This window comes from Melanotaenia boesemani, chromosome 7 (genome assembly GCF_017639745.1).
Source record: "Melanotaenia boesemani isolate fMelBoe1 chromosome 7, fMelBoe1.pri, whole genome shotgun sequence".
NCBI classification, from domain to species: domain Eukaryota; kingdom Metazoa; phylum Chordata; class Actinopteri; order Atheriniformes; family Melanotaeniidae; genus Melanotaenia; species Melanotaenia boesemani.
Window position 1 is genome coordinate 25,080,982 of NC_055688.1, and position 22,843 is coordinate 25,103,824.

Below are 22,843 nucleotides of genomic sequence, written 5' to 3' on the forward strand. Positions count from 1 at the left end.
CGTCTTTCTTTATATGTTGTTTCAGGGGAGGTGCTGAAACAATCCGTTTGCCAGTAGTGGACGCCTTGGTCGACAGCGGCCCTAAGAGTTCACATAGCAAAACTACAGATATCTAGTCATATTTGTGCAAATAACTTAATGTATATGTCAAGAAAGTAGTAAATAAAAAAAATAATAATTAAATAAAACACTTTAAATTCAAGCTTCAAGGAGATGATATGGTATAAAAGGTTGAAAAAAAAACAGAAAAAACAGAACACCAGGATCAGCTTTAAATCCATGACTGGAAAGTTTACGTTTGGATCTTAATTAAATATTTAAAGTTTGACAGCTTCAGTGAGTAAAACAAAAGCTAATTATTAACATGTTTTAAAAGGAAATACATGCAAATGAAACGGACAAACCGATTTCGTTATCTCAAGTTGAAAAAGCAAAGAAAAAAGAGGCTCCTCAAAATATCGCTGTCCAATGTACTGAAATATCCAGCAAACGATTAGAAACTGCAGTAACTTGTCTGAAAGATAGGTTCAAAGATATTTATTCTTTTTTAGAGAATGAGATTTCCTACCCAAGGCCTAGTGACTCCACAAGATAAAACAAAAAAGAATAAACTCTACAATAAATAAATGAATTATAGTAAAAACTCTCCAGTTAAAAGCAAAGTACAATAACATGGATTCCTGGGCAAATATTATGGAAAAAAGTAGTAGAACAATCAAAGATGCTTGTGTATATATATAAATATATATATATATATATAAGTGAGTGTGTGTGTGTGTGTGTGTGTGTCTGTGTGTGTGTGTGTGTGTGTGTGTGTGTGTGTGTGTGTGTGTGTGTGTGTGTGTGTGTGTGTGTGTGTGTGTGTGTGTGTATGCATTTCGGTGGGGGATGGGGTGGATGTTAGTGTGTTTCCATCTAAATTTTTCCAATTAAAAACTAATAATAACCTAATGTGAAGTTCGTAATGATTGAGTGTTGATGAACACGGACCTTTCATTGGGTGCAGTGATATCTATTCAAAAAATGTACACTTTATGGAAACACAGGCATAAACAAATACGCACACAGATATTAAGTGCAGTCTGACCTCTAGAGGAGAATCTGGTTCATCCAGGATGCTCTTCTCATTCTGTATCCGCTGCATAGTTCCTGTAGAACTGGGGTCCATTATCAGCACGTTCTGACTACCAGCTCTGCCGAACTTACAGTCACTCTGTCTGGAGTCAGTAGTCCTGCACACCTCGTAATTGTACACGTGTGGAAGAGTTCCTGTTCCCATAGTGTCTGAGTAACGGGGCGGATAATATGGAATCACAGGGAGGTTGGAGTGGTACAGGATGCGAGACTGTCTCCATCTGTAGATTTTCACTGATATAATAACAACTAAACACGTGATGAAGAGGAAGGAAACTACAGCCAGAGCCAACACTAAGTAAAATGTCAGATTGTCATTGTATTCCTTGTCGTGTGTGAAGTCAGAGAACTCCGACAGCACTTCAGGGAAGCTGTCCGCCACCGCCACGTTAACAATGACTGTAGCTGAACGAGAGGGCTGTCCGTTGTCCTCCACGATAACAGTCAGTCTTTGTTTGACAGCATCTTTATCAGTCACTTGGCGGATAGTTCTTATTTCTCCATTCTGTAATCCCACTTCAAACAGCGCCCTGTCTGTGGATTTCTGGAGTTTATAGGAGAGCCAGGCATTCTGTCCAGAGTCCACATCAACAGCCACCACTTTAGTGACCAGATAACCCACATCTGCTGAACGAGGAACCATTTCAGCCACCACAGAACCACCAGTCTGGACAGGATACAGAACCTGAGGAGGGTTATCGTTCTGGTCCTGGATCAATATTTTCACAGTCACATTGCTGCTGAGTGGAGGAGATCCTCCATCTTGCGCTTTGACTCGGAAGTGGAAATCTTTGATCTGCTCGTAGTCAAAAGAGCGCACTGCATGGATGACTCCACTATCAGCACTAACGGACACATATGAGGAGACTGGCACTCCGTTAACAGAGGAGTCCTCCAGTATGTAAGAAACACGGGCATTCTGATTCCAGTCAATGTCTGTAGCTTTCACTGTGAATATAGAGAGACCAGGTGTGTTGTTTTCTACAATGTAGGCCTCATATGAGCTCCTCTCAAAGATAGGGGCGTTGTCATTCACATCAGAGATCTGTAAGGTGAGAGTGACGCTGCTGGAGAGGGAGGGTACTCCCTCATCAGAGCAGGTTACTGTGATATTATATTCAAATGATTTCTCCCTGTCTAAATAACTGTCTGTCACCAGGCTATAAAAACTGCTTGTGGATGGTTTCAATGTAAATGGTATAGTCCCATCCAAAAAACATTGCAATTTACCGTTACTTCCTGTGTCCTTGTCCTCAACGTTTATCATTGTCACGACTGTATTTAGATTGGCATCCTCTGATATAATGTTTGACTTTGACATTATATTAATTTCAGGCATGTTATCATTTACATCTTGAACATCAACAACTAACTTACATGAGTCTGTGAGTCCTCCATCGTCAATGGCACGCAAATTTATTTGAAAATCACGCGATTCCTCAAAATCAACGTTTCCTATCAAAGTAACCTCACCCGTTTCTTTATTAATCTCAAATACTTTCCTGACATCGTCCAACGTGTTTGTGATTGAATATGTAATTTTACCATTAGAGCCTTGATCAGCATCTGAGGCTGTAACAGTGGCAACAACTGTCCCTTTAGATGAATTTTCTATAACTGTAGCTTTGTATGTTTGCTGTGTAAAAACTGGAGCATTATCATTAGCATCTAAAACTGTGATGGCAATCAGCATTGTTCCTGTCATCTGCGGCTCTCCTCCATCTACAGCTGTTAACACGAGAGATATCTGGTCTTGTTTCTCTCTGTCTAAAGGCTTCTGTAACACCATTTCAACATTTTTATTTCCATCCGTGTTACTGTGTACCTTCAGAGCAAAATTATCTGTAGGTTTTAATTCGTACCTTTGAAGATCATTTGTTCCAACATCCAAATCCACAGCCCTTTCCAGCACAAATTTTGCTCCAATCACAGCAGATTCGCTAATTTTGAATTCAATTCTTTCTCTCTCGAAGGTTGGTGCATTATCGTTGATGTCTGTGATCTGGACAGTAACCGTGTAAAATTCCATCGGATTCTCCAGTATAATCTGAAAATGTAAGGCGCAGGGCATCGTCTGTTTGCAGAGCGCCTCTCTATCTATTCTCTCTCTAACAAGGAGGACTCCTCTTTCTCTGTTCAGCTCGATGAACTCTCCGCTGTCTCGAGTATAAATTCGAGCTTTACCAGAGATGAAACGTTTCGTTTCTAAACCTAAATCCTGAGCGATCTTACCGACCAAAGAACCTCTCTGCATTTCCTCCGCAATCGTGTAGCTGATTTGTCCGGTTACTGAGCCGACAAGAGCGAAGGCAAACCACAACAGCGCTTGTTCCTTCATTGTTCTACCCGTGTATTTTCTCAGCAAGGATTCATAATCCACCAAAATATCCAATAAAGGGAAATACTTTCCAGGGTTAGTGATCAGTCACACAGCAGCATATACCCCCCAAGTAAAAAAAACGAAATCTTAAAGTCTGTCCGTTCAATTTCAAGTTCTTCTATAAATCCAAAACCTCAGTTGTTTCTGTCTGTCCTCTGTGTTCATTATGTCGACGTTACATTCGAGGCAGAGTCCTACACCCTGTCATCAACACTCTGGTCAACAGCGGCCCTTTGAGTTCATACCGTAAAATGCAGGGGGATGATAAGAAAACCAAGATTTATTCTGCTAAAATAGCTTAGTGTAAAGAAGTCCCAAGATCAAACATTTGGTAAAAATAAATCTAATTTGTCATTACTTGCCATTTGAAAGCTGTAAAGGATTCTATTTAAAATCATGTTTAAATTTATGTTTGTTTATGGTTTTTATAATTTTCCATTAGACCGATGTCTGCAGTTCAGATTATCAAATGTTTATGGTTTTTATAATTTTCCATTAGACAGAAGTCTGCAGTTCAGATTATCAAATGTATAAAAGATATAAAGTAAACTAATTACATGATTATAAGACGACAAAAAAGAAAGAAAAATCGTAAAGAATTCGCTGTCCAGGGTTCTGATAATATTTATATCTTAAAAAAAGACTGTGGCAAGAGTCTTACATACAGACACACACACTCAAACACACACACACACACACACACAGAAAAATAACAAAATGCAATACAATAGGCCACGACATTTGGTAGGGGTGTCCGAATGTCCAGAGAGAAAAAAAGGTAGGGCATTCAAAATTACCCACAATGCATTGTAAAAAGTAGTGAGCATAGATGGTCCCTAGACGGGTGAATATAGACCACAGTGCATTGCAGTCAGAAACTCAACATGGCGCAAGGAGGCAAGAAAAACAAAACATGTCTAATGGAATAGATATGCAATAAAGGATAAATTACTAAATAAGGTATAAAAACAAAAATATTTACACACAACTTTGGATTGGATTTGGAACGACATCTTGAGGCGTGTTGTGGTTGCCGTGGTGACGGCTGGTAGTCATGTGGTTTGCGGTGAGGAAAAAATAGGTAGCTTCGTCCGAATTTCCAAGAGAATGAGATGACTATGTAGTGTGCTATATACTGCAGCCCTATGTAGTGTATGAGGGGTTAGCGACTAGGGTGCACATTCAGACACAGCCCATGTGTAAGTAAAATGCAGTCAAGATTTAATTTCACACTACTTAATGTTCAAGGCAAACGGATTCCTCAGCAAGTAAACTCAACTTGTCCAGGCTTTTAGTATATGATGAAAGTTTTGAAATTCCGTAAATACACAAAAGGAACAAGAACTGGGTTCAACCGGTTATGAATTAAATAAAGTATAAAAACATGCGTGTTTAACAATTGACGCAAAAAAATAAAACCAATTGGACTGTTTTGAATAAAGACTTCCAACGAAACAAACTAGATATTTTAATCAGAAAAATCGGAGCACGTTAAAATAACATTCTTGCTGATTGACCAGAATAAAGATAAAAACGTGAATGCTGACCTCTAGAGGAGAATCTGGTTCGTCCAGGATGCTCTTTTCACTCTGTATCCTCTGCATCGTTCCTGTAGAACTGTGGTCCATTATCAGCACGTTCTGACTACCAGCTCTGCCGAACTTACAGTCACTCTTTCTGGAGTCAGTAGTCCTGCACACCTCGTAATTGTAAACGTGTGGAAGAGCTTCCTGTTCCCATAGTGTCTGAGTAACGTGGAGGATAATATGGAATCACAGGGAGGTTGGAGTGGTACAGGATGCGAGACTGTCTCCATCTGTAGATTTTCACTGATATAATAACAACTAAACACGTGATGAAGAGGAAGGAAACTACAGCCAGAGCCAACACTAAGTAAAAAGTCAGGTTATCATTGTACTCCTTGTCGTGTGTGAAGTCGGTGAACTCCGACAGCACTTCAGGAAAGCTGTCCGCCACCGCCACGTTAACAATGACTGTAGCTGAACGAGAGGGCTGTCCGTTGTCCTCCACGATAACAGTCAGTCTTTGTTTGACAGCATCTTTATCAGTCACTTGGCGGATAGTTCTTATTTCTCCATTCTGTAATCCCACTTCAAACAGCGCCCTGTCTGTGGATTTCTGTAGTTTATAGGAGAGCCAGGCATTCTGTCCAGAGTCCACATCAACAGCCACCACTTTAGTGACCAGATAACCCACATCTGCTGAACGAGGAACCATTTCAGCCACCACAGAGCCACCAGTCTGGACTGGATACAGAACCTGAGGAGGGTTATCGTTCTGGTCCTGGATCAGTATTTTCACAGTCACATTGCTGCTGAGTGGAGGAGATCCTCCATCCTGCGCTTTGACGCGGAACTGGAAATCTTTGATCTGCTCGTAGTCAAAAGAGCGCACTGCATGGATGACTCCACTATCAACACTAACGGACACATATGAGGAGACTGGCACTCCGTTAACAGAGGAGTCCTCCAGTATGTAAGAAACACGGGAATTCTGATTCCAGTCAGCGTCTGTAGCTTTCACTGTGAATATAGAGAGACCAGGTGTGTTGTTTTCTACAATGTAGGCCTCATATGAGCTCCTCTCAAAGACAGGTGCGTTGTCATTCACATCAGAGATCTGTAAGGTGAGAGTGACGCTGCTGGAGAGGGAGGGTACTCCCTCATCGGCACAAGTCACTGTGATATTATATTCAAATGATTTCTCCCTGTCTAAATAACTGTCTGTCACCAGGCTATAAAAACTGCTTGTGGATGGTTTCAATGTAAATGGTATAGTTTCATCCAAAAAACATTGCAATTTACCGTTACTTCCCGTGTCCTTGTCCTCAACGTTTATCATTGTCACGACTGTATTTAGATTGGCATCCTCTGATATAATGTTTGACTTTGACATTATATTAATTTCAGGCATGTTATCATTTACATCTTGAACATCAACAACTAACTTACATGAGTCTGTGAGTCCTCCATCGTCAATGGCACGCAAATTTATTTGAAAATCACGCGATTCCTCAAAATCAACGTTTCCTATCAAAGTAACCTCACCCGTTTCTTTATTAATCTCAAATACTTTCCTGACATCGTCCAACGTGTTTGTGATCGAATATGTAATTTTACCATAAGAGCCTTGATCAGCATCTGACGCTGTAACAGTGGCAACAACTGTCCCTTTAGATGAATTTTCTATAACTGTAGCTTTGTATGTTTGCTGTGTAAAAACTGGAGCATTATCATTAGCATCTAAAACTGTGATGGCAATCAGCATTGTTCCTGTCATCTGCGGCTCTCCTCCATCTACAGCTGTTAACACGAGAGATATCTGGTCTTGTTTCTCTCTGTCTAAAGGCTTCTGTAACACCATTTCAACATTTTTATTTCCACCCGTGTTACTGTGTACCTTCAGAGCAAAATTATCTGTAGGTTTTAATTCGTACCTTTGAAGATCATTTGTTCCAACATCCAAATCCACAGCCCTTTCCAGCACAAATTTTGCTCCAATCACAGCAGATTCGCTAATTTTGAATTCAATTCTTTCTCTCTCGAAGGTTGGTGCATTATCGTTGATGTCTGTGATCTGGACAGTAACCGTGTAAAATTCCATCGGATTCTCCAGTATAATCTGAAAATGTAAGGCGCAGGGCATCGTCTGTTTGCAGAGCGCCTCTCTATCTATTCTCTCTCTAACAAGGAGGACTCCTCTTTCTCTGTTCAGCTCGATGAACTCTCCGCTGTCTCGAGTATAAATTCGAGCTTTACCAGAGATGAAACGTTTCGTTTCTAAACCTAAATCCTGAGCGATCTTACCGACCAAAGAACCTCTCTGCATTTCCTCCGCAATCGTGTAGCTGATTTGTCCGGTTACTGAGCCGACAAGAGCGAAGGCAAACCACAACAGCGCTTGTTCCTTCATTGTTCTACCCGTGTATTTTCTCAGCAAGGATTCATAATCCACCAAAATATCCAATAAAGGGAAATACTTTCCAGGGTTAGTGATCAGTCACACAGCAGCATATACCCCCCAAGTAAAAAAAACGAAATCTTAAAGTCTGTCCGTTCAATTTCAAGTTCTTCTATAAATCCAAAACCTCAGTTGTTTCTGTCTGTCCTCTGTGTTCATTATGTCGACGTTACATTCGAGGCAGAGTCCTACACCCTGTCATCAACACTCTGGTCAACAGCGGCCCTTTGAGTTCATACCGTAAAATGCAGGGGGATGATAAGAAAACCAAGATTTATTCTGCTAAAATAGCTTAGTGTAAAGAAGTCCCAAGATCAAACATTTGGTAAAAATAAATCTAATTTGTCATTACTTGCCATTTGAAAGCTGTAAAGGATTCTATTTAAAATCATGTTTAAATTTATGTTTGTTTATGGTTTTTATAATTTTCCATTAGACCGATGTCTGCAGTTCAGATTATCAAATGTTTATGGTTTTTATAATTTTCCATTAGACAGAAGTCTGCAGTTCAGATTATCAAATGTATAAAAGATATAAAGTAAACTAATTACATGATTATAAGACGACAAAAAAGAAAGAAAAATCGTAAAGAATTCGCTGTCCAGGGTTCTGATAATATTTATATCTTAAAAAAAGACTGTGGCAAGAGTCTTACATACAGACACACACACTCAAACACACACACACACACACACAGAAAAATAACAAAATGCAATACAATAGGCCACGACATTTGGTAGGGGTGTCCGAATGTCCAGAGAGAAAAAAAGGTAGGGCATTCAAAATTACCCACAATGCATTGTAAAAAGTAGTGAGCATAGATGGTCCCTAGACGGGTGAATATAGACCACAGTGCATTGCAGTCAGAAACTCAACATGGCGCAAGGAGGGAAGAAAAACAAAACATGTCTAATGGAATAGATATGCAATAAAGGATAAATTACTAAATAAGGTATAAAAACAAAAATATTTACACACAACTTTGGATTGGATTTGGAACGACATCTTGAGGCGTGTTGTGGTTGCCGTGGTGACGGCTGGTAGTCATGTGGTTTGCGGTGAGGAAAAAATAGGTAGCTTCGTCCGAATTTCCAAGAGAATGAGATGACTATGTAGTGTGCTATATACTGCAGCCCTATGTAGTGTATGAGGGGTTAGCGACTAGGGTGCACATTCAGACACAGCCCATGTGTAAGTAAAATGCAGTCAAGATTTAATTTCACACTACTTAATGTTCAAGGCAAACGGATTCCTCAGCAAGTAAACTCAACTTGTCCAGGCTTTTAGTATATGATGAAAGTTTTGAAATTCCGTAAATACACAAAAGGAACAAGAACTGGGTTCAACCGGTTATGAATTAAATAAAGTATAAAAACATGCGTGTTTAACAATTGACGCAAAAAAATAAAACCAATTGGACTGTTTTGAATAAAGACTTCCAACGAAACAAACTAGATATTTTAATCAGAAAAATCGGAGCACGTTAAAATAACATTCTTGCTGATTGACCAGAATAAAGATAAAAACGTGATGCTGACCTCTAGAGGAGAATCTGGTTCGTCCAGGATGCTCTTTTCACTCTGTATCCTCTGCATCGTTCCTGTAGAACTGTGGTCCATTATCAGCACGTTCTGACTACCAGCTCTGCCGAACTTACAGTCACTCTTTCTGGAGTCAGTAGTCCTGCACACCTCGTAATTGTAAACGTGTGGAAGAGTTCCTGTTCCCATAGTGTCTGAGTAACGTGGAGGATAATATGGAATCACAGGGAGGTTGGAGTGGTACAGGATGCGAGACTGTCTCCATCTGTAGATTTTCACTGATATAATAACAACTAAACACGTGATGAAGAGGAAGGAAACTACAGCCAGAGCCAACACTAAGTAAAAAGTCAGGTTATCATTGTACTCCTTGTCGTGTGTGAAGTCGGTGAACTCCGACAGCACTTCAGGAAAGCTGTCCGCCACCGCCACGTTAACAATGACTGTAGCTGAACGAGAGGGCTGTCCGTTGTCCTCCACGATAACAGTCAGTCTTTGTTTGACAGCATCTTTATCAGTCACTTGGCGGATAGTTCTTATTTCTCCATTCTGTAATCCCACTTCAAACAGCGCCCTGTCTGTGGATTTCTGTAGTTTATAGGAGAGCCAGGCATTCTGTCCAGAGTCCACATCAACAGCCACCACTTTAGTGACCAGATAACCCACATCTGCTGAACGAGGAACCATTTCAGCCACCACAGAGCCACCAGTCTGGACTGGATACAGAACCTGAGGAGGGTTATCGTTCTGGTCCTGGATCAGTATTTTCACAGTCACATTGCTGCTGAGTGGAGGAGATCCTCCATCCTGCGCTTTGACGCGGAACTGGAAATCTTTGATCTGCTCGTAGTCAAAAGAGCGCACTGCATGGATGACTCCACTATCAACACTAACGGACACATATGAGGAGACTGGCACTCCGTTAACAGAGGAGTCCTCCAGTATGTAAGAAACACGGGAATTCTGATTCCAGTCAGCGTCTGTAGCTTTCACTGTGAATATAGAGAGACCAGGTGTGTTGTTTTCTACAATGTAGGCCTCATATGAGCTCCTCTCAAAGACAGGTGCGTTGTCATTCACATCAGAGATCTGTAAGGTGAGAGTGACGCTGCTGGAGAGGGAGGGTACTCCCTCATCGGCACAAGTCACTGTGATATTATATTCAAATGATTTCTCCCTGTCTAAATAACTGTCTGTCACCAGGCTATAAAAACTGCTTGTGGATGGTTTCAATGTAAATGGTATAGTTTCATCCAAAAAACATTGCAATTTACCGTTACTTCCCGTGTCCTTGTCCTCAACGTTTATCATTGTCACGACTGTATTTAGATTGGCATCCTCTGATATAATGTTTGACTTTGACATTATATTAATTTCAGGCATGTTATCATTTACATCTTGAACATCAACAACTAACTTACATGAGTCTGTGAGTCCTCCATCGTCAATGGCACGCAAATTTATTTGAAAATCACGCGATTCCTCAAAATCAACGTTTCCTATCAAAGTAACCTCACCCGTTTCTTTATTAATCTCAAATACTTTCCTGACATCGTCCAACGTGTTTGTGATCGAATATGTAATTTTACCATAAGAGCCTTGATCAGCATCTGACGCTGTAACAGTGGCAACAACTGTCCCTTTAGATGAATTTTCTATAACTGTAGCTTTGTATGTTTGCTGTGTAAAAACTGGAGCATTATCATTAGCATCTAAAACTGTGATGGCAATCAGCATTGTTCCTGTCATCTGCGGCTCTCCTCCATCTACAGCTGTTAACACGAGAGATATCTGGTCTTGTTTCTCTCTGTCTAAAGGCTTCTGTAACACCATTTCAACATTTTTATTTCCACCCGTGTTACTGTGTACCTTCAGAGCAAAATTATCTGTAGGTTTTAATTCGTACCTTTGAAGATCATTTGTTCCAACATCCAAATCCACAGCCCTTTCCAGCACAAATTTTGCTCCAATCACAGCAGATTCGCTAATTTTGAATTCAATTCTTTCTCTCTCGAAGGTTGGTGCATTATCGTTGATGTCTGTGATCTGGACAGTAACCGTGTAAAATTCCATCGGATTCTCCAGTATAATCTGAAAATGTAAGGCGCAGGGCATCGTCTGTTTGCAGAGCGCCTCTCTATCTATTCTCTCTCTAACAAGGAGGACTCCTCTTTCTCTGTTCAGCTCGATGAACTCTCCGCTGTCTCGGGTATAAATTCGAGCTTTACCAGAGATGAAACGTTTCGTTTCTAAACCTAAATCCTGAGCGATCTTACCGACCAAAGAACCTCTCTGCATTTCCTCCGCAATCGTGTAGCTGATTTGTCCGGTTACTGAGCCGACAAGAGCGAAGGCAAACCACAACAGCGCTTGTTCCTTCATTGTTCTACCCGTGTATTTTCTCAGCAAGGATTCATAATCCACCAAAATATCCAATAAAGGGAAATACTTTCCAGGGTTAGTGATCAGTCACACAGCAGCATATACCCCCCCAAGCAAAAAAACGAAATCTTAAAGTCTATCCGTTCTATTCCAAGTTCTTCTATAAATCCAAAACCTCAGTTGTTTCTGTCTGTCCTCTGTGTTCATTATGTCGACGTTACATTCGAGGCAGAGTCCTACACCCTGTCATCAACACTCTGGTCAACAGCGGCCCTTTGAGTTCATACCGTAAAATGCAGGAGGATGATAAGAAAGCCAAGATTTATTCTGCTAAAATGGCTTAGTGTAAAGAAGTCCCAAGATCAAACATTTGGTAAAAAATAAATCTAATTAGTCATTACTTGCCATTTAAAAACTGTAAAGGATTCTATTTAAAATCATGTTTAAATTTATGTTTGTTTATGGTTTTTATAATTTTCCATTAGACCGATGTCTGCAGTTCAGATTATCAAATGTTTATGGTTTTTATAATTTTCCATTAGACAGAAGTCTGCAGTTCAGATTATCAAATGTATAAAAGATATAAAGTAAACTAATTACATGATTATAAGACGACAAAAAAGAAAGAAAAATCGTAAAGAATTCGCTGTCCAGGGTTCTGATAATATTTATATCTTAAAAAAAGACTGTGGCAAGAGTCTTACATACAGACACACACACTCAAACACACACACACACACACACAGAAAAATAACAAAATGCAATACAATAGGCCACGACATTTGGTAGGGGTGTCCGAATGTCCAGAGAGAAAAAAAGGTAGGGCATTCAAAATTACCCACAATGCATTGTAAAAAGTAGTGAGCATAGATGGTCCCTAGACGGGTGAATATAGACCACAGTGAATTGCAGTCAGAAACTCAACATGGCGCACGGAGGCAAGAAAAACAAAACATGTCTAATGGAATAGATATGCAATAAAGGATAAATTACTAAATAAGGTATAAAAACAAAAATATTTACACACAACTTTGGATTGGATTTGGAACGACATCTTGAGGCGTGTTGTGGTTGCCGTGGTGACGGCTGGTAGTCATGTGGTTTGCGGTGAGGAAAAAATAGGTAGCTTCGTCCGAATTTCCAAGAGAATGAGATGACTATGTAGTGTGCTATATACTGCAGCCCTATGGAGTGTATGAGGAGTTAGCGACTAGGGTGCACATTCAGACACAGCCCATGTGTAAGTAAAATTCAGTCAAGATTTAATTTCACACTGCTTAATGTTTAAGGCAAACGGTTTCCTCAGCAAGTAAACTCAACTTGTCCAGGCTTTTAGTATATGATGAAAGTTTTGAAATTCCGTAAATACACAAAAGGAACAAGAACTGGGTTCAACCGGTTATGAATTAAATAAAGTATAAAAACATGTGTGTTTAACAATTGACGCAAAAAAATAAAACCAATTGGACTGTTTTGAATAAAGACTTCCAACGAAACAAAACTAGATATTTTAATAAGAAAAATCGGAGCAAGTTAAAATAACATTCTTGCTGATTGACCAGAATAAAGATAAAAACGTGAAGCTGACCTCTAGGGGAGAATCTGGTTCGTCCAGGATGCTCTTCTCACTTTGAATCCTCTGCATAGTTCCTGTAGAACCGGGGTCCATTATCAGCACGTTCTGACTACCAGCTCTGCCGAACTTACAGTCACTCTTTCTGGAGTCAGTAGTCCTGCACACCTCGTAATTGTACACGTGTGGAAGAGTTCCTGTTCCCATAGTGTCTGAGTAACGTGGAGGATAATATGGAATCACAGGGAGGTTGGAGTGGTACAGGATGCGAGACTGTCTCCATCTGTAGATTTTCACTGATATAATAGCCACCAAACACGTGATGAAGAGGAAGGAAACTACAACCAGAGCCAACACTAAGTAAAAAGTCATGTTGTCATTGTACTCCTTGTCGTGTGTAAAGTCAACAAACTCCGACAGCACTTCAGGGAAGCTGTCCGCCACCGCCACGTTAACAATGACTGTAGCTGAACGAGAGGGCTGTCCGTTGTCCTCCACGATAACAGTCAGTCTTTGTTTGACAGCATCTTTATCAGTCACTTGGCGGATAGTTCTTATTTCTCCATTCTGTAAGCCCACTTCAAACAGCGCCCTGTCTGTGGATTTCTGTAGTTTATAGGAGAGCCAGGCATTCTGTCCAGAGTCCACATCAACAGCCACCACTTTTGTGACCAGATAACCCACATCTGCTGAACGAGGAACCATTTCAGCCACCACAGAGCCACCAGTCTGGACTGGGTACAGAACCTGAGGAGGGTTATCGTTCTGGTCCTGGATCAGTATTTCCACAGTCACGTTGCTGCTGAGTGGAGGAGATCCTCCATCCTGCGCTTTGACGCGGAACAGGAAATCTTTGATCTGCTCGTAGTCAAAAGAGCGCACTGCATGGATGACTCCACTATCAGCACTAACGGATACATATGAGGAGACTGGCACTCCGTTAACAGAGGAGTCCTCCAGTATGTAAGAAACACGGGCATTCTGGTTCCAATCAGCGTCTGTAGCTTTCACTGTGAATATAGAGAGACCAGGTGTGTTGTTTTCTACAATGTAGGCCTCATATGAGCTCCTCTCAAAAACAGGCGCGTTGTCGTTCACATCAGAGATCTGTAACGTGAGAGTGACGCTGCTGGAGAGGGAGGGTACTCCCTCATCAGAACATGTTACTGTGATGTTATATTTAGATACCCTCTCTCTATCTAAATCACTGTCTGTCACGAGGCTAAAGAAATTGTTTGTTGATGATTTTAAGACGAATGGTATATTTTCACTAATAAAGCATTTGACGTTTCCGTTTTCTCCTGAATCTGCGTCTTCGGTATTTATCATCGTGACAACAGTATTGATTCCTGCATCCTCTGATATGACCGTGGATTTTGACATTATGTTAATTTCTGGTGTGTTGTCATTGACATCTTGCACTTCAACAATTAATTTACAAGAGTCAGTGAGTCCCCCGTCGTCACTAGCACCCAAATTCACTTGGAAACGCTTTGACTTTTCATAATCGATGTTTCCAATTAGAATAACATCACCATTTTCTTGATCCACTTCAAACATTTTCCTCACATTTCCTAAGGTATTTCTTATTGAATATGTTATTTTACTATTAGAGCCTTGATCTGCATCTGAGGCTGTAACAGTGGCAACCACTGTTCCTTTAGGGGAATTTTCTCTTACTGTAGCTTCATATGTTTGCTGTGTAAAAACGGGAGCATTATCATTAACATCTAAAACTGTGATAACAATCAGCATTGTTCCTGTCATCTGCGGCTCTCCTCCATCTACAGCTGTTAAGAGGAGAGTAATCTGTTCTTGTTTCTCTCTGTCTAAAGGCTTCTGCAATATCATCTCGACGTTTTTATTGCCATCAGCAATACTTTGTAGGTTAAGTGCAAAATTTTGTGTTGGTTTTAACTCATATTTTTGGACCCCGTTATTTCCAGCGTCAAGATCTTCAGCCCTTTCCAGTACAAATTTAGCCCCCGTTATTGCAGATTCGCTAATTCTGAACGTCATCTCAGCTTTATCGAACGTTGGTGCATTGTCATTAACATCTGTGATATGGACTGTAACGGTGTAAAATTCCATAGGATTCTCTAAAATGATCTGAAAGTGTAAAGCACAAAGCGCAGTCTCCGTACACAGCGCCTCTCTGTCAATTCTCTCCTTTACGAGGAGAACACCCCTTTCTCTGTTTAGCTCGACGTTCTCCTCGCTGCTTCTAGTGTAGATCCTCGCTTTGCCTGATATCAAACGTTTAATCTCTAAACCTAAATCCTGAGCTACATTTCCTACCAGTGAACCCTTTGGCGTTTCTTCTGGAATAGAGTAGCTGACTTGCGTAAACACTGAGTCGATGAAAAAGAGAGAGATACATAACAGTACTTGCCGATTCATTGTTCCTTTTGATTTTCTCTTTGTGCGGCTTTGCAGCCTCTTCGCATTCCACAAAAAAATGAAAGAAAAAAAGGTACAGTTTATTTTTCAATGTCAAATCTGAAAAAATACCCAAAATATTCCTTGGAAGATAATTTGTTGAGGGTGAAACGTTATTAGTGCCTTCAAAATAACCATCCGTCTTCTGCCAGCATTTACCGATCATTGACTGTTGAGTTTCTTCTGTATTATGACGCTCTTACAAAGGAGGAGCTGCTTCAAACATGCACTATGCAGTGAACACTGGTCAACAGCGGCCCTAAGAGTCCAAATTATAAAACTGCAAAACATTATCTCATATTCAACTCTTTGGGAGCTCAATGGGAAACACGTGAAATGCATCTCAACAAACAATTGCTGTTAATATTACTGTTTCAAAAAGGAAACGAACTGCAACAAAAGACAGAATTAGTAAGAAACTGCAGACGCAAAGGCTGAATTTAAGATGTAAAAAAGTATACCAGAACTTCAGAAGGAGAAGGGGAAATAGACGTTCAAAGAAACAATTGGAATTATTAAGAAATTGCTTAAAATATAAAAAGATGAACGTAATTTTTAAAATGACCTGGGGAGGAGATAAGGTTAAACTGAACACGGCGCTGTCCGTGGTACTGGAGTGAATAAAGTGAAGAGAGAAGATAAAATGCTATCATATACAGTATATAAAAAAAAACACACAGTATATAAAAAATAAACAAAAAAAAAAGGTTACGTTCTGGTGGATGGCGCCATCAGAGCACAACGATGGTAGAAGCGATTGTGTGAGTTCAATGAAAAAAAATTGAGCCTGATATCTAAAAGCATTTAAAGAGGAAATAAATATAAGAAAAATATATTCTAACCTCTAGAGGAGAGTCTGGTTCGTCCAGGATGCTCTTCTCATTCTGTATCCTCTGCATCGTTCCTGTACAACTGGGGTCCATTATCAGCACGTTCTGACTACCAGCTCTGCCGAACTTACAGTCGCTCTTTCTGGAGTCAGTAGTCCTGCACACCTCGTAATTGTACACGTGTGGAAGAGTTCCTGTCCCCATAGTGTCTGAGTAACGTGGAGGATAATATGGAATCACAGGGAGGTTGGAGTGGTACAGGATGCGAGACTGTCTCCATCTGTAGATTTTCACTGATATAATAACCACCAAACACGTGATGAAGAGGAAGGAAACTACAACCAGAGCCAACACTAAGTAAAAAGTCAGGTTGTCATTGTACTCCTTGTCGTGTGTGAAGTCTGTGAACTCCGACAGCACTTCAGGGAAGCTGTCCGCCACCGCCACGTTAACAATGACTGTAGCTGAACGAGAGGGCTGTCCGTTGTCCTCCACGATAACAGTCAGTCTTTGTTTGACAGCATCTTTATCAGTCACTTGGCGGATAGTTCTTATTTCTCCATTCTGTAATCCCACTTCAAACAGCGCCCTGTCTGTGGATTTCTGGAGTTTATAGGAGAGCCAGGCATTCTGTCCAGAGTCCACATCAACAGCCACCACTTTAGTGACCAGATAACCCACATCTGCTGAACGAGGAACCATTTCAGCTACAAAAGAGCCACCAGTCTGGACCGGGTACAGAACCTGAGGAGGGTTATCGTTCTGGTCCTGGATCAGTATTTTCACAGTCACATTGCTGTTGAGTGGAGGAGATCCTCCATCCTGCGCTTTGACGCGGAACCGGAAATCTTTGATCTGCTCGTAGTCAAAAGAGCGCACTGCATGGATGACTCCACTATCAGCACTAACGGACACATATGAGGAGACTGGCACTCCGTTAACAGAGGAGTCCTCCAGTATGTAAGAAACACGGGCATTCTGGTTCCAATCAGCGTCTGTAGCTTTCACTGTGAATATAGAGAGACCAGGTGTGTTGTTTTCTACAATGTAGGCCTCATATGAGCTCCTCTCAAAAACAGGCGCGTTGTCGTTCACATCAGAGATCTGTAACGTGAGAGTGACGCTGCTGGAGAGGGAGGGTACTCCCTCATCAGAACATGTTACTGTGATGTTATATTTAGATACCCTCTCTCTATCTAAATCACTGTCTGTCACGAGGCTAAAGAAATTGTTTGTTGATGATTTTAAGACGAATGGTATATTTTCACTAATAAAGCATTTGACGTTTCCGTTTTCTCCTGAATCTGCGTCTTCGGTATTTATCATCGTGACAACAGTATTGATTCCTGCATCCTCTGATATGACAGTGGATTTTGACATTATGTTAATTTCTGGTGTGTTGTCATTGACATCTTGCACTTCAACAATTAATTTACAAGAGTCAGTGAGTCCCCCGTCGTCACTAGCACCCAAATTCACTTGGAAACGCTTTGACTTTTCATAATCGATGTTTCCAATTAGAATAACATCACCATTTTCTTGATCCACTTCAAACATTTTCCTCACATTTCCTAAGGTATTTCTTATTGAATATGTTATTTTACTATTAGAGCCTTGATCTGCATCTGAGGCTGTAACAGTGGCAACCACTGTTCCTTTAGGGGAATTTTCTCTTACTGTAGCTTCATATGTTTGCTGTGTAAAAACGGGAGCATTATCATTAGCATCTAAAACTGTGATAACAATCAGCATTGTTCCTGTCATCTGCGGCTCTCCTCCATCTACAGCTGTTAAGAGGAGAGTAATCTGTTCTTGTTTCTCTCTGTCTAAAGGCTTCTGCAATATCATCTCGACGTTTTTATTGCCATCAGCAATACTTTGCAGGTTAAGGGCAAAATTTTGTGTTGGTTTTAACTCATATTTTTGGACCCCGTTATTTCCAGCGTCAAGATCTTCAGCCCTTTCCAGTACAAATTTAGCCCCCGTTATGGTAGATTCGCTAATTCTGAACGTCATCTCAGCTTTATCGAACGTTGGTGCATTGTCATTAACATCTGTGATATGGACTGTAACGGTGTAAAATTCCATAGGATTCTCTAAAATGATCTGAAAGTGTAAAGCACAAAGCGCAGTCTCCGTACACAGCGCCTCTCTGTCAATTCTCTCCTTTACGAGGAGAACACCCCTTTCTCTGTTTAGCTCGACGTTCTCCTCGCTGCTTCTAGTGTAGATCCTCGCTTTGCCTGATATCAAACGTTTAATCTCTAAACCTAAATCCTGAGCTACATTTCCTACCAGTGAACCCTTTGGCGTTTCTTCTGGAATAGAGTAGCTGACTTGCGTAAACACTGAGTCGATGAAAAAGAGAGAGATACATAACAGTACTTGCCGATTCATTGTTCCTTTTGATTTTCTCTTTGTGAGGCTTTGCAGCCTCTTCGCATTCCACAAAAAAATGAAAGAAAAAAAGGTGCAGTTTATTTTTCAATGTCAAATCTGTAAAAATAACCCAAAATATTCCTTGGAAGATAATTTGTTGAGGGTAAAAATGTTATTAGTGCCTTCAAAATAACCATCCGTCTTCTGCCAGCATTTACCGATCATTGACTGTTGAGTTTCTTCTGTATTATGACGCTCTTACAAAGGAGGAGCTGCTTCAAATATGCACTATGCAGTGAACACTGGTCAACAGCGGCCCTAAGAGTCCAAATTATAAAACTGCAAAACATTATCTCATATTCAACTCTGTGGGAGCTCAATGGGAAACACGTGAAATGCATCTCAACAAACAATTGCTGTTAATATTACTGTTTCAAAAAGGTAAAGAACTGCAACAAAAGACAGAATTAATAAGAAACTGCAGACGCAAAGGCTGAATTTAAGATATAAAAAAGTAAACCAGAACTTCAGAAGGAGAAGGGGAAATAGACGTTCATAGAAACAATTGGAATTATTAAGAAATTGCTTAAAATATAAAAGGATGAACGTAATTTTTAAAATGACCTGGGGAGGAGATAAGGTTAAACTGAACACGGCGCTGTCCGTGGTACTGGAGTGAATAAAGTGAAGAGAGAAGATAAAATGCTATCATATACAGTATATATATATATATATAGAAACAAAAAGTATATGAAGAAATAAACAAACAAAAAATGTTACGTTCTGGTGGATGGCGCCATCAGAGCACAACGATGGTAGAAGCGATTGTGTAAATTAAAAATAAAAAATTGAGCCTAACTGATATCTAAAAGCATTAAAGGTGGTAATAAATAGAAGAAAAATATATTCTAACCTCTAGAGGAGAGTCTGGTTCGTCCAGGATGCTCTTCTCATTCTGTATCCTCTGCATCGTTCCTGTAGAACTGGGGTCCATTATCAGCACGTTCTGACTACCAGCTCTGCCGAACTTACAGTCACTCTTTCTGGAGTCAGTAGTCCTGCACACCTCGTAATTGTACACGTGTGGAAGAGTTCCTGTTCCCATAGTGTCTGAGTAACGTGGAGGATAATATGGAATCACAGGGAGGTTGGAGTGGTACAGGATGCGAGACTGTCTCCATCTGTAGATTTTCACTGATATAATAACAACTAAACACGTGATGAAGAGGAAGGAAACTACAGCCAGAGCCAACACTAAGTAAAAAGTCAGGTTGTCATTGTACTCCTTGTCGTGTGTGAAGTCAGTGAACTCCGACAGCACTTCAGGGAAGCTGTCCGCCACCGCCACGTTAACAATGACTGTAGCTGAACGAGAGGGCTGTCCGTTGTCCTCCACGATAACAGTCAGTCTTTGTTTGACAGCATCTTTATCAGTCACTTGGCGGATAGTTCTTATTTCTCCATTCTGTAATCCTACTTCAAACAGCGCCCTGTCTGTGGATTTCTGTAGTTTATAGGAGAGCCAGGCATTCTGTCCAGAGTCCACATCAACAGCCACCACTTTAGTGACCAGATAACCCACATCTGCTGAACGAGGAACCATTTCAGCCACCACAGAGCCACCAGTCTGGACTGGGTACAGAACCTGAGGAGGGTTATCGTTCTGGTCCTGGATCAGTATTTTCACAGTCACATTGCTGCTGAGTGGAGGAGATCCTCCATCCTGCGCTTTGACGCGGAACTGGAAATCTTTGATCTGCTCGTAGTCAAAAGAGCGCACTGCATGGATGACTCCACTATCAGCACTAACGGACACATATGAGGAGACTGGCACTCCGTTAACAGAGGAGTCCTCCAGAATGTAAGAAACACGGGCATTCTGGTTCCAGTCAGCGTCTGTAGCTTTCACTGTGAATATAGAGAGACCAGGTGTGTTGTTTTCTACTATGTAGGCCTCATATGAGCTCCTCTCAAAGACAGGTGCGTTGTCATTCACATCAGAGATCTGTAAGGTGAGAGTGACGCTGCTGGAGAGGGAGGGTACTCCCTCATCAGAGCAGGTTACTGTGATATTATATTCAAATGCAATTTCTCTGTCTAATTCGCTATCTGTAACGAGACTATAAAAACTACTTCTTGATGATTTTAAAATAAATGGTACATTTTCACTAATATAGCATTTGACGTTTCCATTTTCTCCCGAGTCGATATCCTCCGCATTTATCATTGTGACGACTGTATTGAGCTTAGCGTCCTCTGATATGACACTAGACTTCGACATTATGTTTATTTCAGGTTTGTTGTCATTTACATCTTGTACATCGACCGTTAATTTGCATGAGTCTGTAAGCCCTCCGTTATCACTAGCAAGTAAATTTATTTGAAAAAACTTCGATTTCTCGAAGTCAATGTCGTCAATTAATGAAATTTGTCCATTGACTTCATCTACTTGGAAAACATTCTTTACATTGTCTAGCGTGTTTGTAATTGAATATGTAATTCTACTGTTAGAGCCATGATCGGCATCTGACGCTGTAACAGTGGCAACCACTGTTCCTTTAGAGGAATTTTCTCTTACTGTAGCTTTGTATGTTTGCTGTGTAAAAACTGGAGCATTATCATTAGCATCCAAAACTGTGATGGCAATCAGCATTGTTCCAGTCATCTGCGGCTCTCCTCCATCTACAGCTGTTAACACGAGAGATATCTGTTCTTGTTTCTCTCTATCTAAAGGCTTCTGTAATATCATCTCGACGTTCTTATTGCCATTGTTGCTGCTGTGTAGTTTAAGAGTAAAATGGTCCGTTGGTTTTAATAAATAGTTTTGGACATCATTTGTGCCAACATCCAGATCCACAGCCCTTTGTAGCACAAATTTAGCTCCGATCACTGCAGACTCGCTGATTTTGAATTTCATTTCAGTTTTTTCAAAGGTTGGTGGGTTATCATTAATATCTGTGATCTGCACTGTAACAGTGTAAAATTCCATAGGATTTTCTAAAATGATCTGAAAATGCAAAGCACAAAGCGCAGTCTCTGTACACAGCGCCTCTCTGTCAATTCTTTCCTTTACGAGGAGAACACCCCTTTCTCTGTTAAGCTCGATGTACTCCTCGCTGTTCCTCGTATAAATTCTTGCCTTTCCTGATATAAAACGTTTAATTTCCAAACCCAAATCCTGAGCGATATTTCCAACTAAAGATCCTTTTAGCATTTCCTCTGGAATAGAATAGCTGATCTGTCCGGACACCAAATTGAGAGAAATGAGGGAAATTAACAACAGTACTTGCCGATTCATTGTTCTGTCCGATTTATGCCTACTAAGGTTCCAGTACGTTCCACAAAAAGATACCTCTGAACATCCAGGTCCACTCTTAGATCCACAGCTTTGTTATCGGTTCAAACAGAGAAAGCCTTATAAAGTACAATTTTTTTCTCTCGGTTTTAATCATACTTCTTCATGGTATCTGTCTCATCGTCGTCTGACGTGTACCTAATCTATTATGTAGCTGTAACACGGCTGGTGGGGCTACATTCATGCTCTTAGTCTCAGACACTCTGGTCAACAGCGGCCCTAAGAGACCAAACTACAAAACTACAGGACATGGAATACATATCAGCTCTGAGATGGCTATTTTCTTTTCTTTCTTTCTTCATTTATTTTTATTTATTGTTTTGTTTTTAATCAGATGCAATTATTTTAAACGCAGCAAATAACGGAATATCTTAGTCTCCAAACGACTGCAGATTTGTGGTGTTTTGTGTCAAGGTCACAAAAATAGGTGAAAAGAAAGACAGAAATAGTGTTGTAATCAGAGCATCCAGGTAAGAAATGATGATTGGTGGATTTGAAATCCACTTCAACGACTGAAAATTGAGTTTAACATCAAACAGAGGATTCCATAAATTATATAAACAACGTCAATGTAAATATACAGCACAGCATTGTAAGGGAAAAAACACAAAACAAAACACACACTTTCTATATGAACGCTGAACTTTATATAGGCAAGATATGCGGCATTTGGGTTGGTTAATATTATTACCTTTTTGCTGTAAGCATATATAAGGTATTTCAATAATATATATTCTTTTAGAAAATATTAAGTAAAATAAATTAAAATATAAACAATAATAAATTTAATTTTCTTATGCTTTGAAAGAAATCAAGTAGGCCTTCAAATGTCACGTAGATGTTACTGTT

The 22,843-nt window shown here is 40.3% G+C and overlaps 4 protein-coding genes across 26 annotated transcripts in view; all 4 read right to left on the minus strand.

Moving 5' to 3' along the window:
* The window catches only part of LOC121642654 (protocadherin gamma-C5-like), a 324,465-nt gene that overhangs the window by 116,768 nt on the left and 184,854 nt on the right, over positions 1-22,843 (minus strand). Inside the window, exon 1 of one of the 23 annotated variants that reach the window (XM_041989455.1) lies at positions 16,273-18,839. The exons of 21 other annotated variants lie outside the window; for them this stretch is intronic. In XM_041989455.1, the coding sequence (XP_041845389.1) occupies positions 16,273-18,657 (2,385 nt within the window). In that variant the 5' untranslated portion in view covers positions 18,658-18,839. Of the gene's footprint in view, positions 1-1,087; positions 3,635-16,272; positions 18,840-22,843 lie in introns of those variants that run through there. One more of the 23 variants, XM_041989456.1, reaches the window with a different exon arrangement.
* LOC121643466 (protocadherin beta-16-like) lies at positions 8,956-11,546 on the minus strand. The gene has a single exon (XM_041990909.1). It carries the CDS (start codon positions 11,416-11,418, stop codon positions 8,956-8,958), a length of 2,463 nt encoding a protein of 820 aa, XP_041846843.1. The 5' UTR covers positions 11,419-11,546.
* LOC121643467 (protocadherin beta-16-like) lies at positions 12,929-15,436 on the minus strand. The gene has a single exon (XM_041990910.1). The coding sequence runs from the start codon at positions 15,389-15,391 to the stop codon at positions 12,929-12,931; it is 2,463 nt and encodes an 820-aa protein (XP_041846844.1). The 5' UTR covers positions 15,392-15,436.
* On the minus strand, positions 19,514-22,284 carry LOC121643469 (protocadherin beta-16-like). Its single transcript, XM_041990913.1, has one exon. It carries the CDS (start codon positions 21,935-21,937, stop codon positions 19,514-19,516), a length of 2,424 nt encoding a protein of 807 aa, XP_041846847.1. The 5' UTR covers positions 21,938-22,284.

Coding starts and splice junctions, on each gene's coding strand:
- LOC121643466 (XM_041990909.1), bottom strand. CDS start 11,418: ATGAAGGAACAAGCGCTGTTGTGGTTTGCCTTCGCTCTTGTCGGCTCA.
- LOC121643467 (XM_041990910.1), bottom strand. CDS start 15,391: ATGAATCGGCAAGTACTGTTATGTATCTCTCTCTTTTTCATCGACTCA.
- LOC121643469 (XM_041990913.1), bottom strand. CDS start 21,937: ATGAATCGGCAAGTACTGTTGTTAATTTCCCTCATTTCTCTCAATTTG.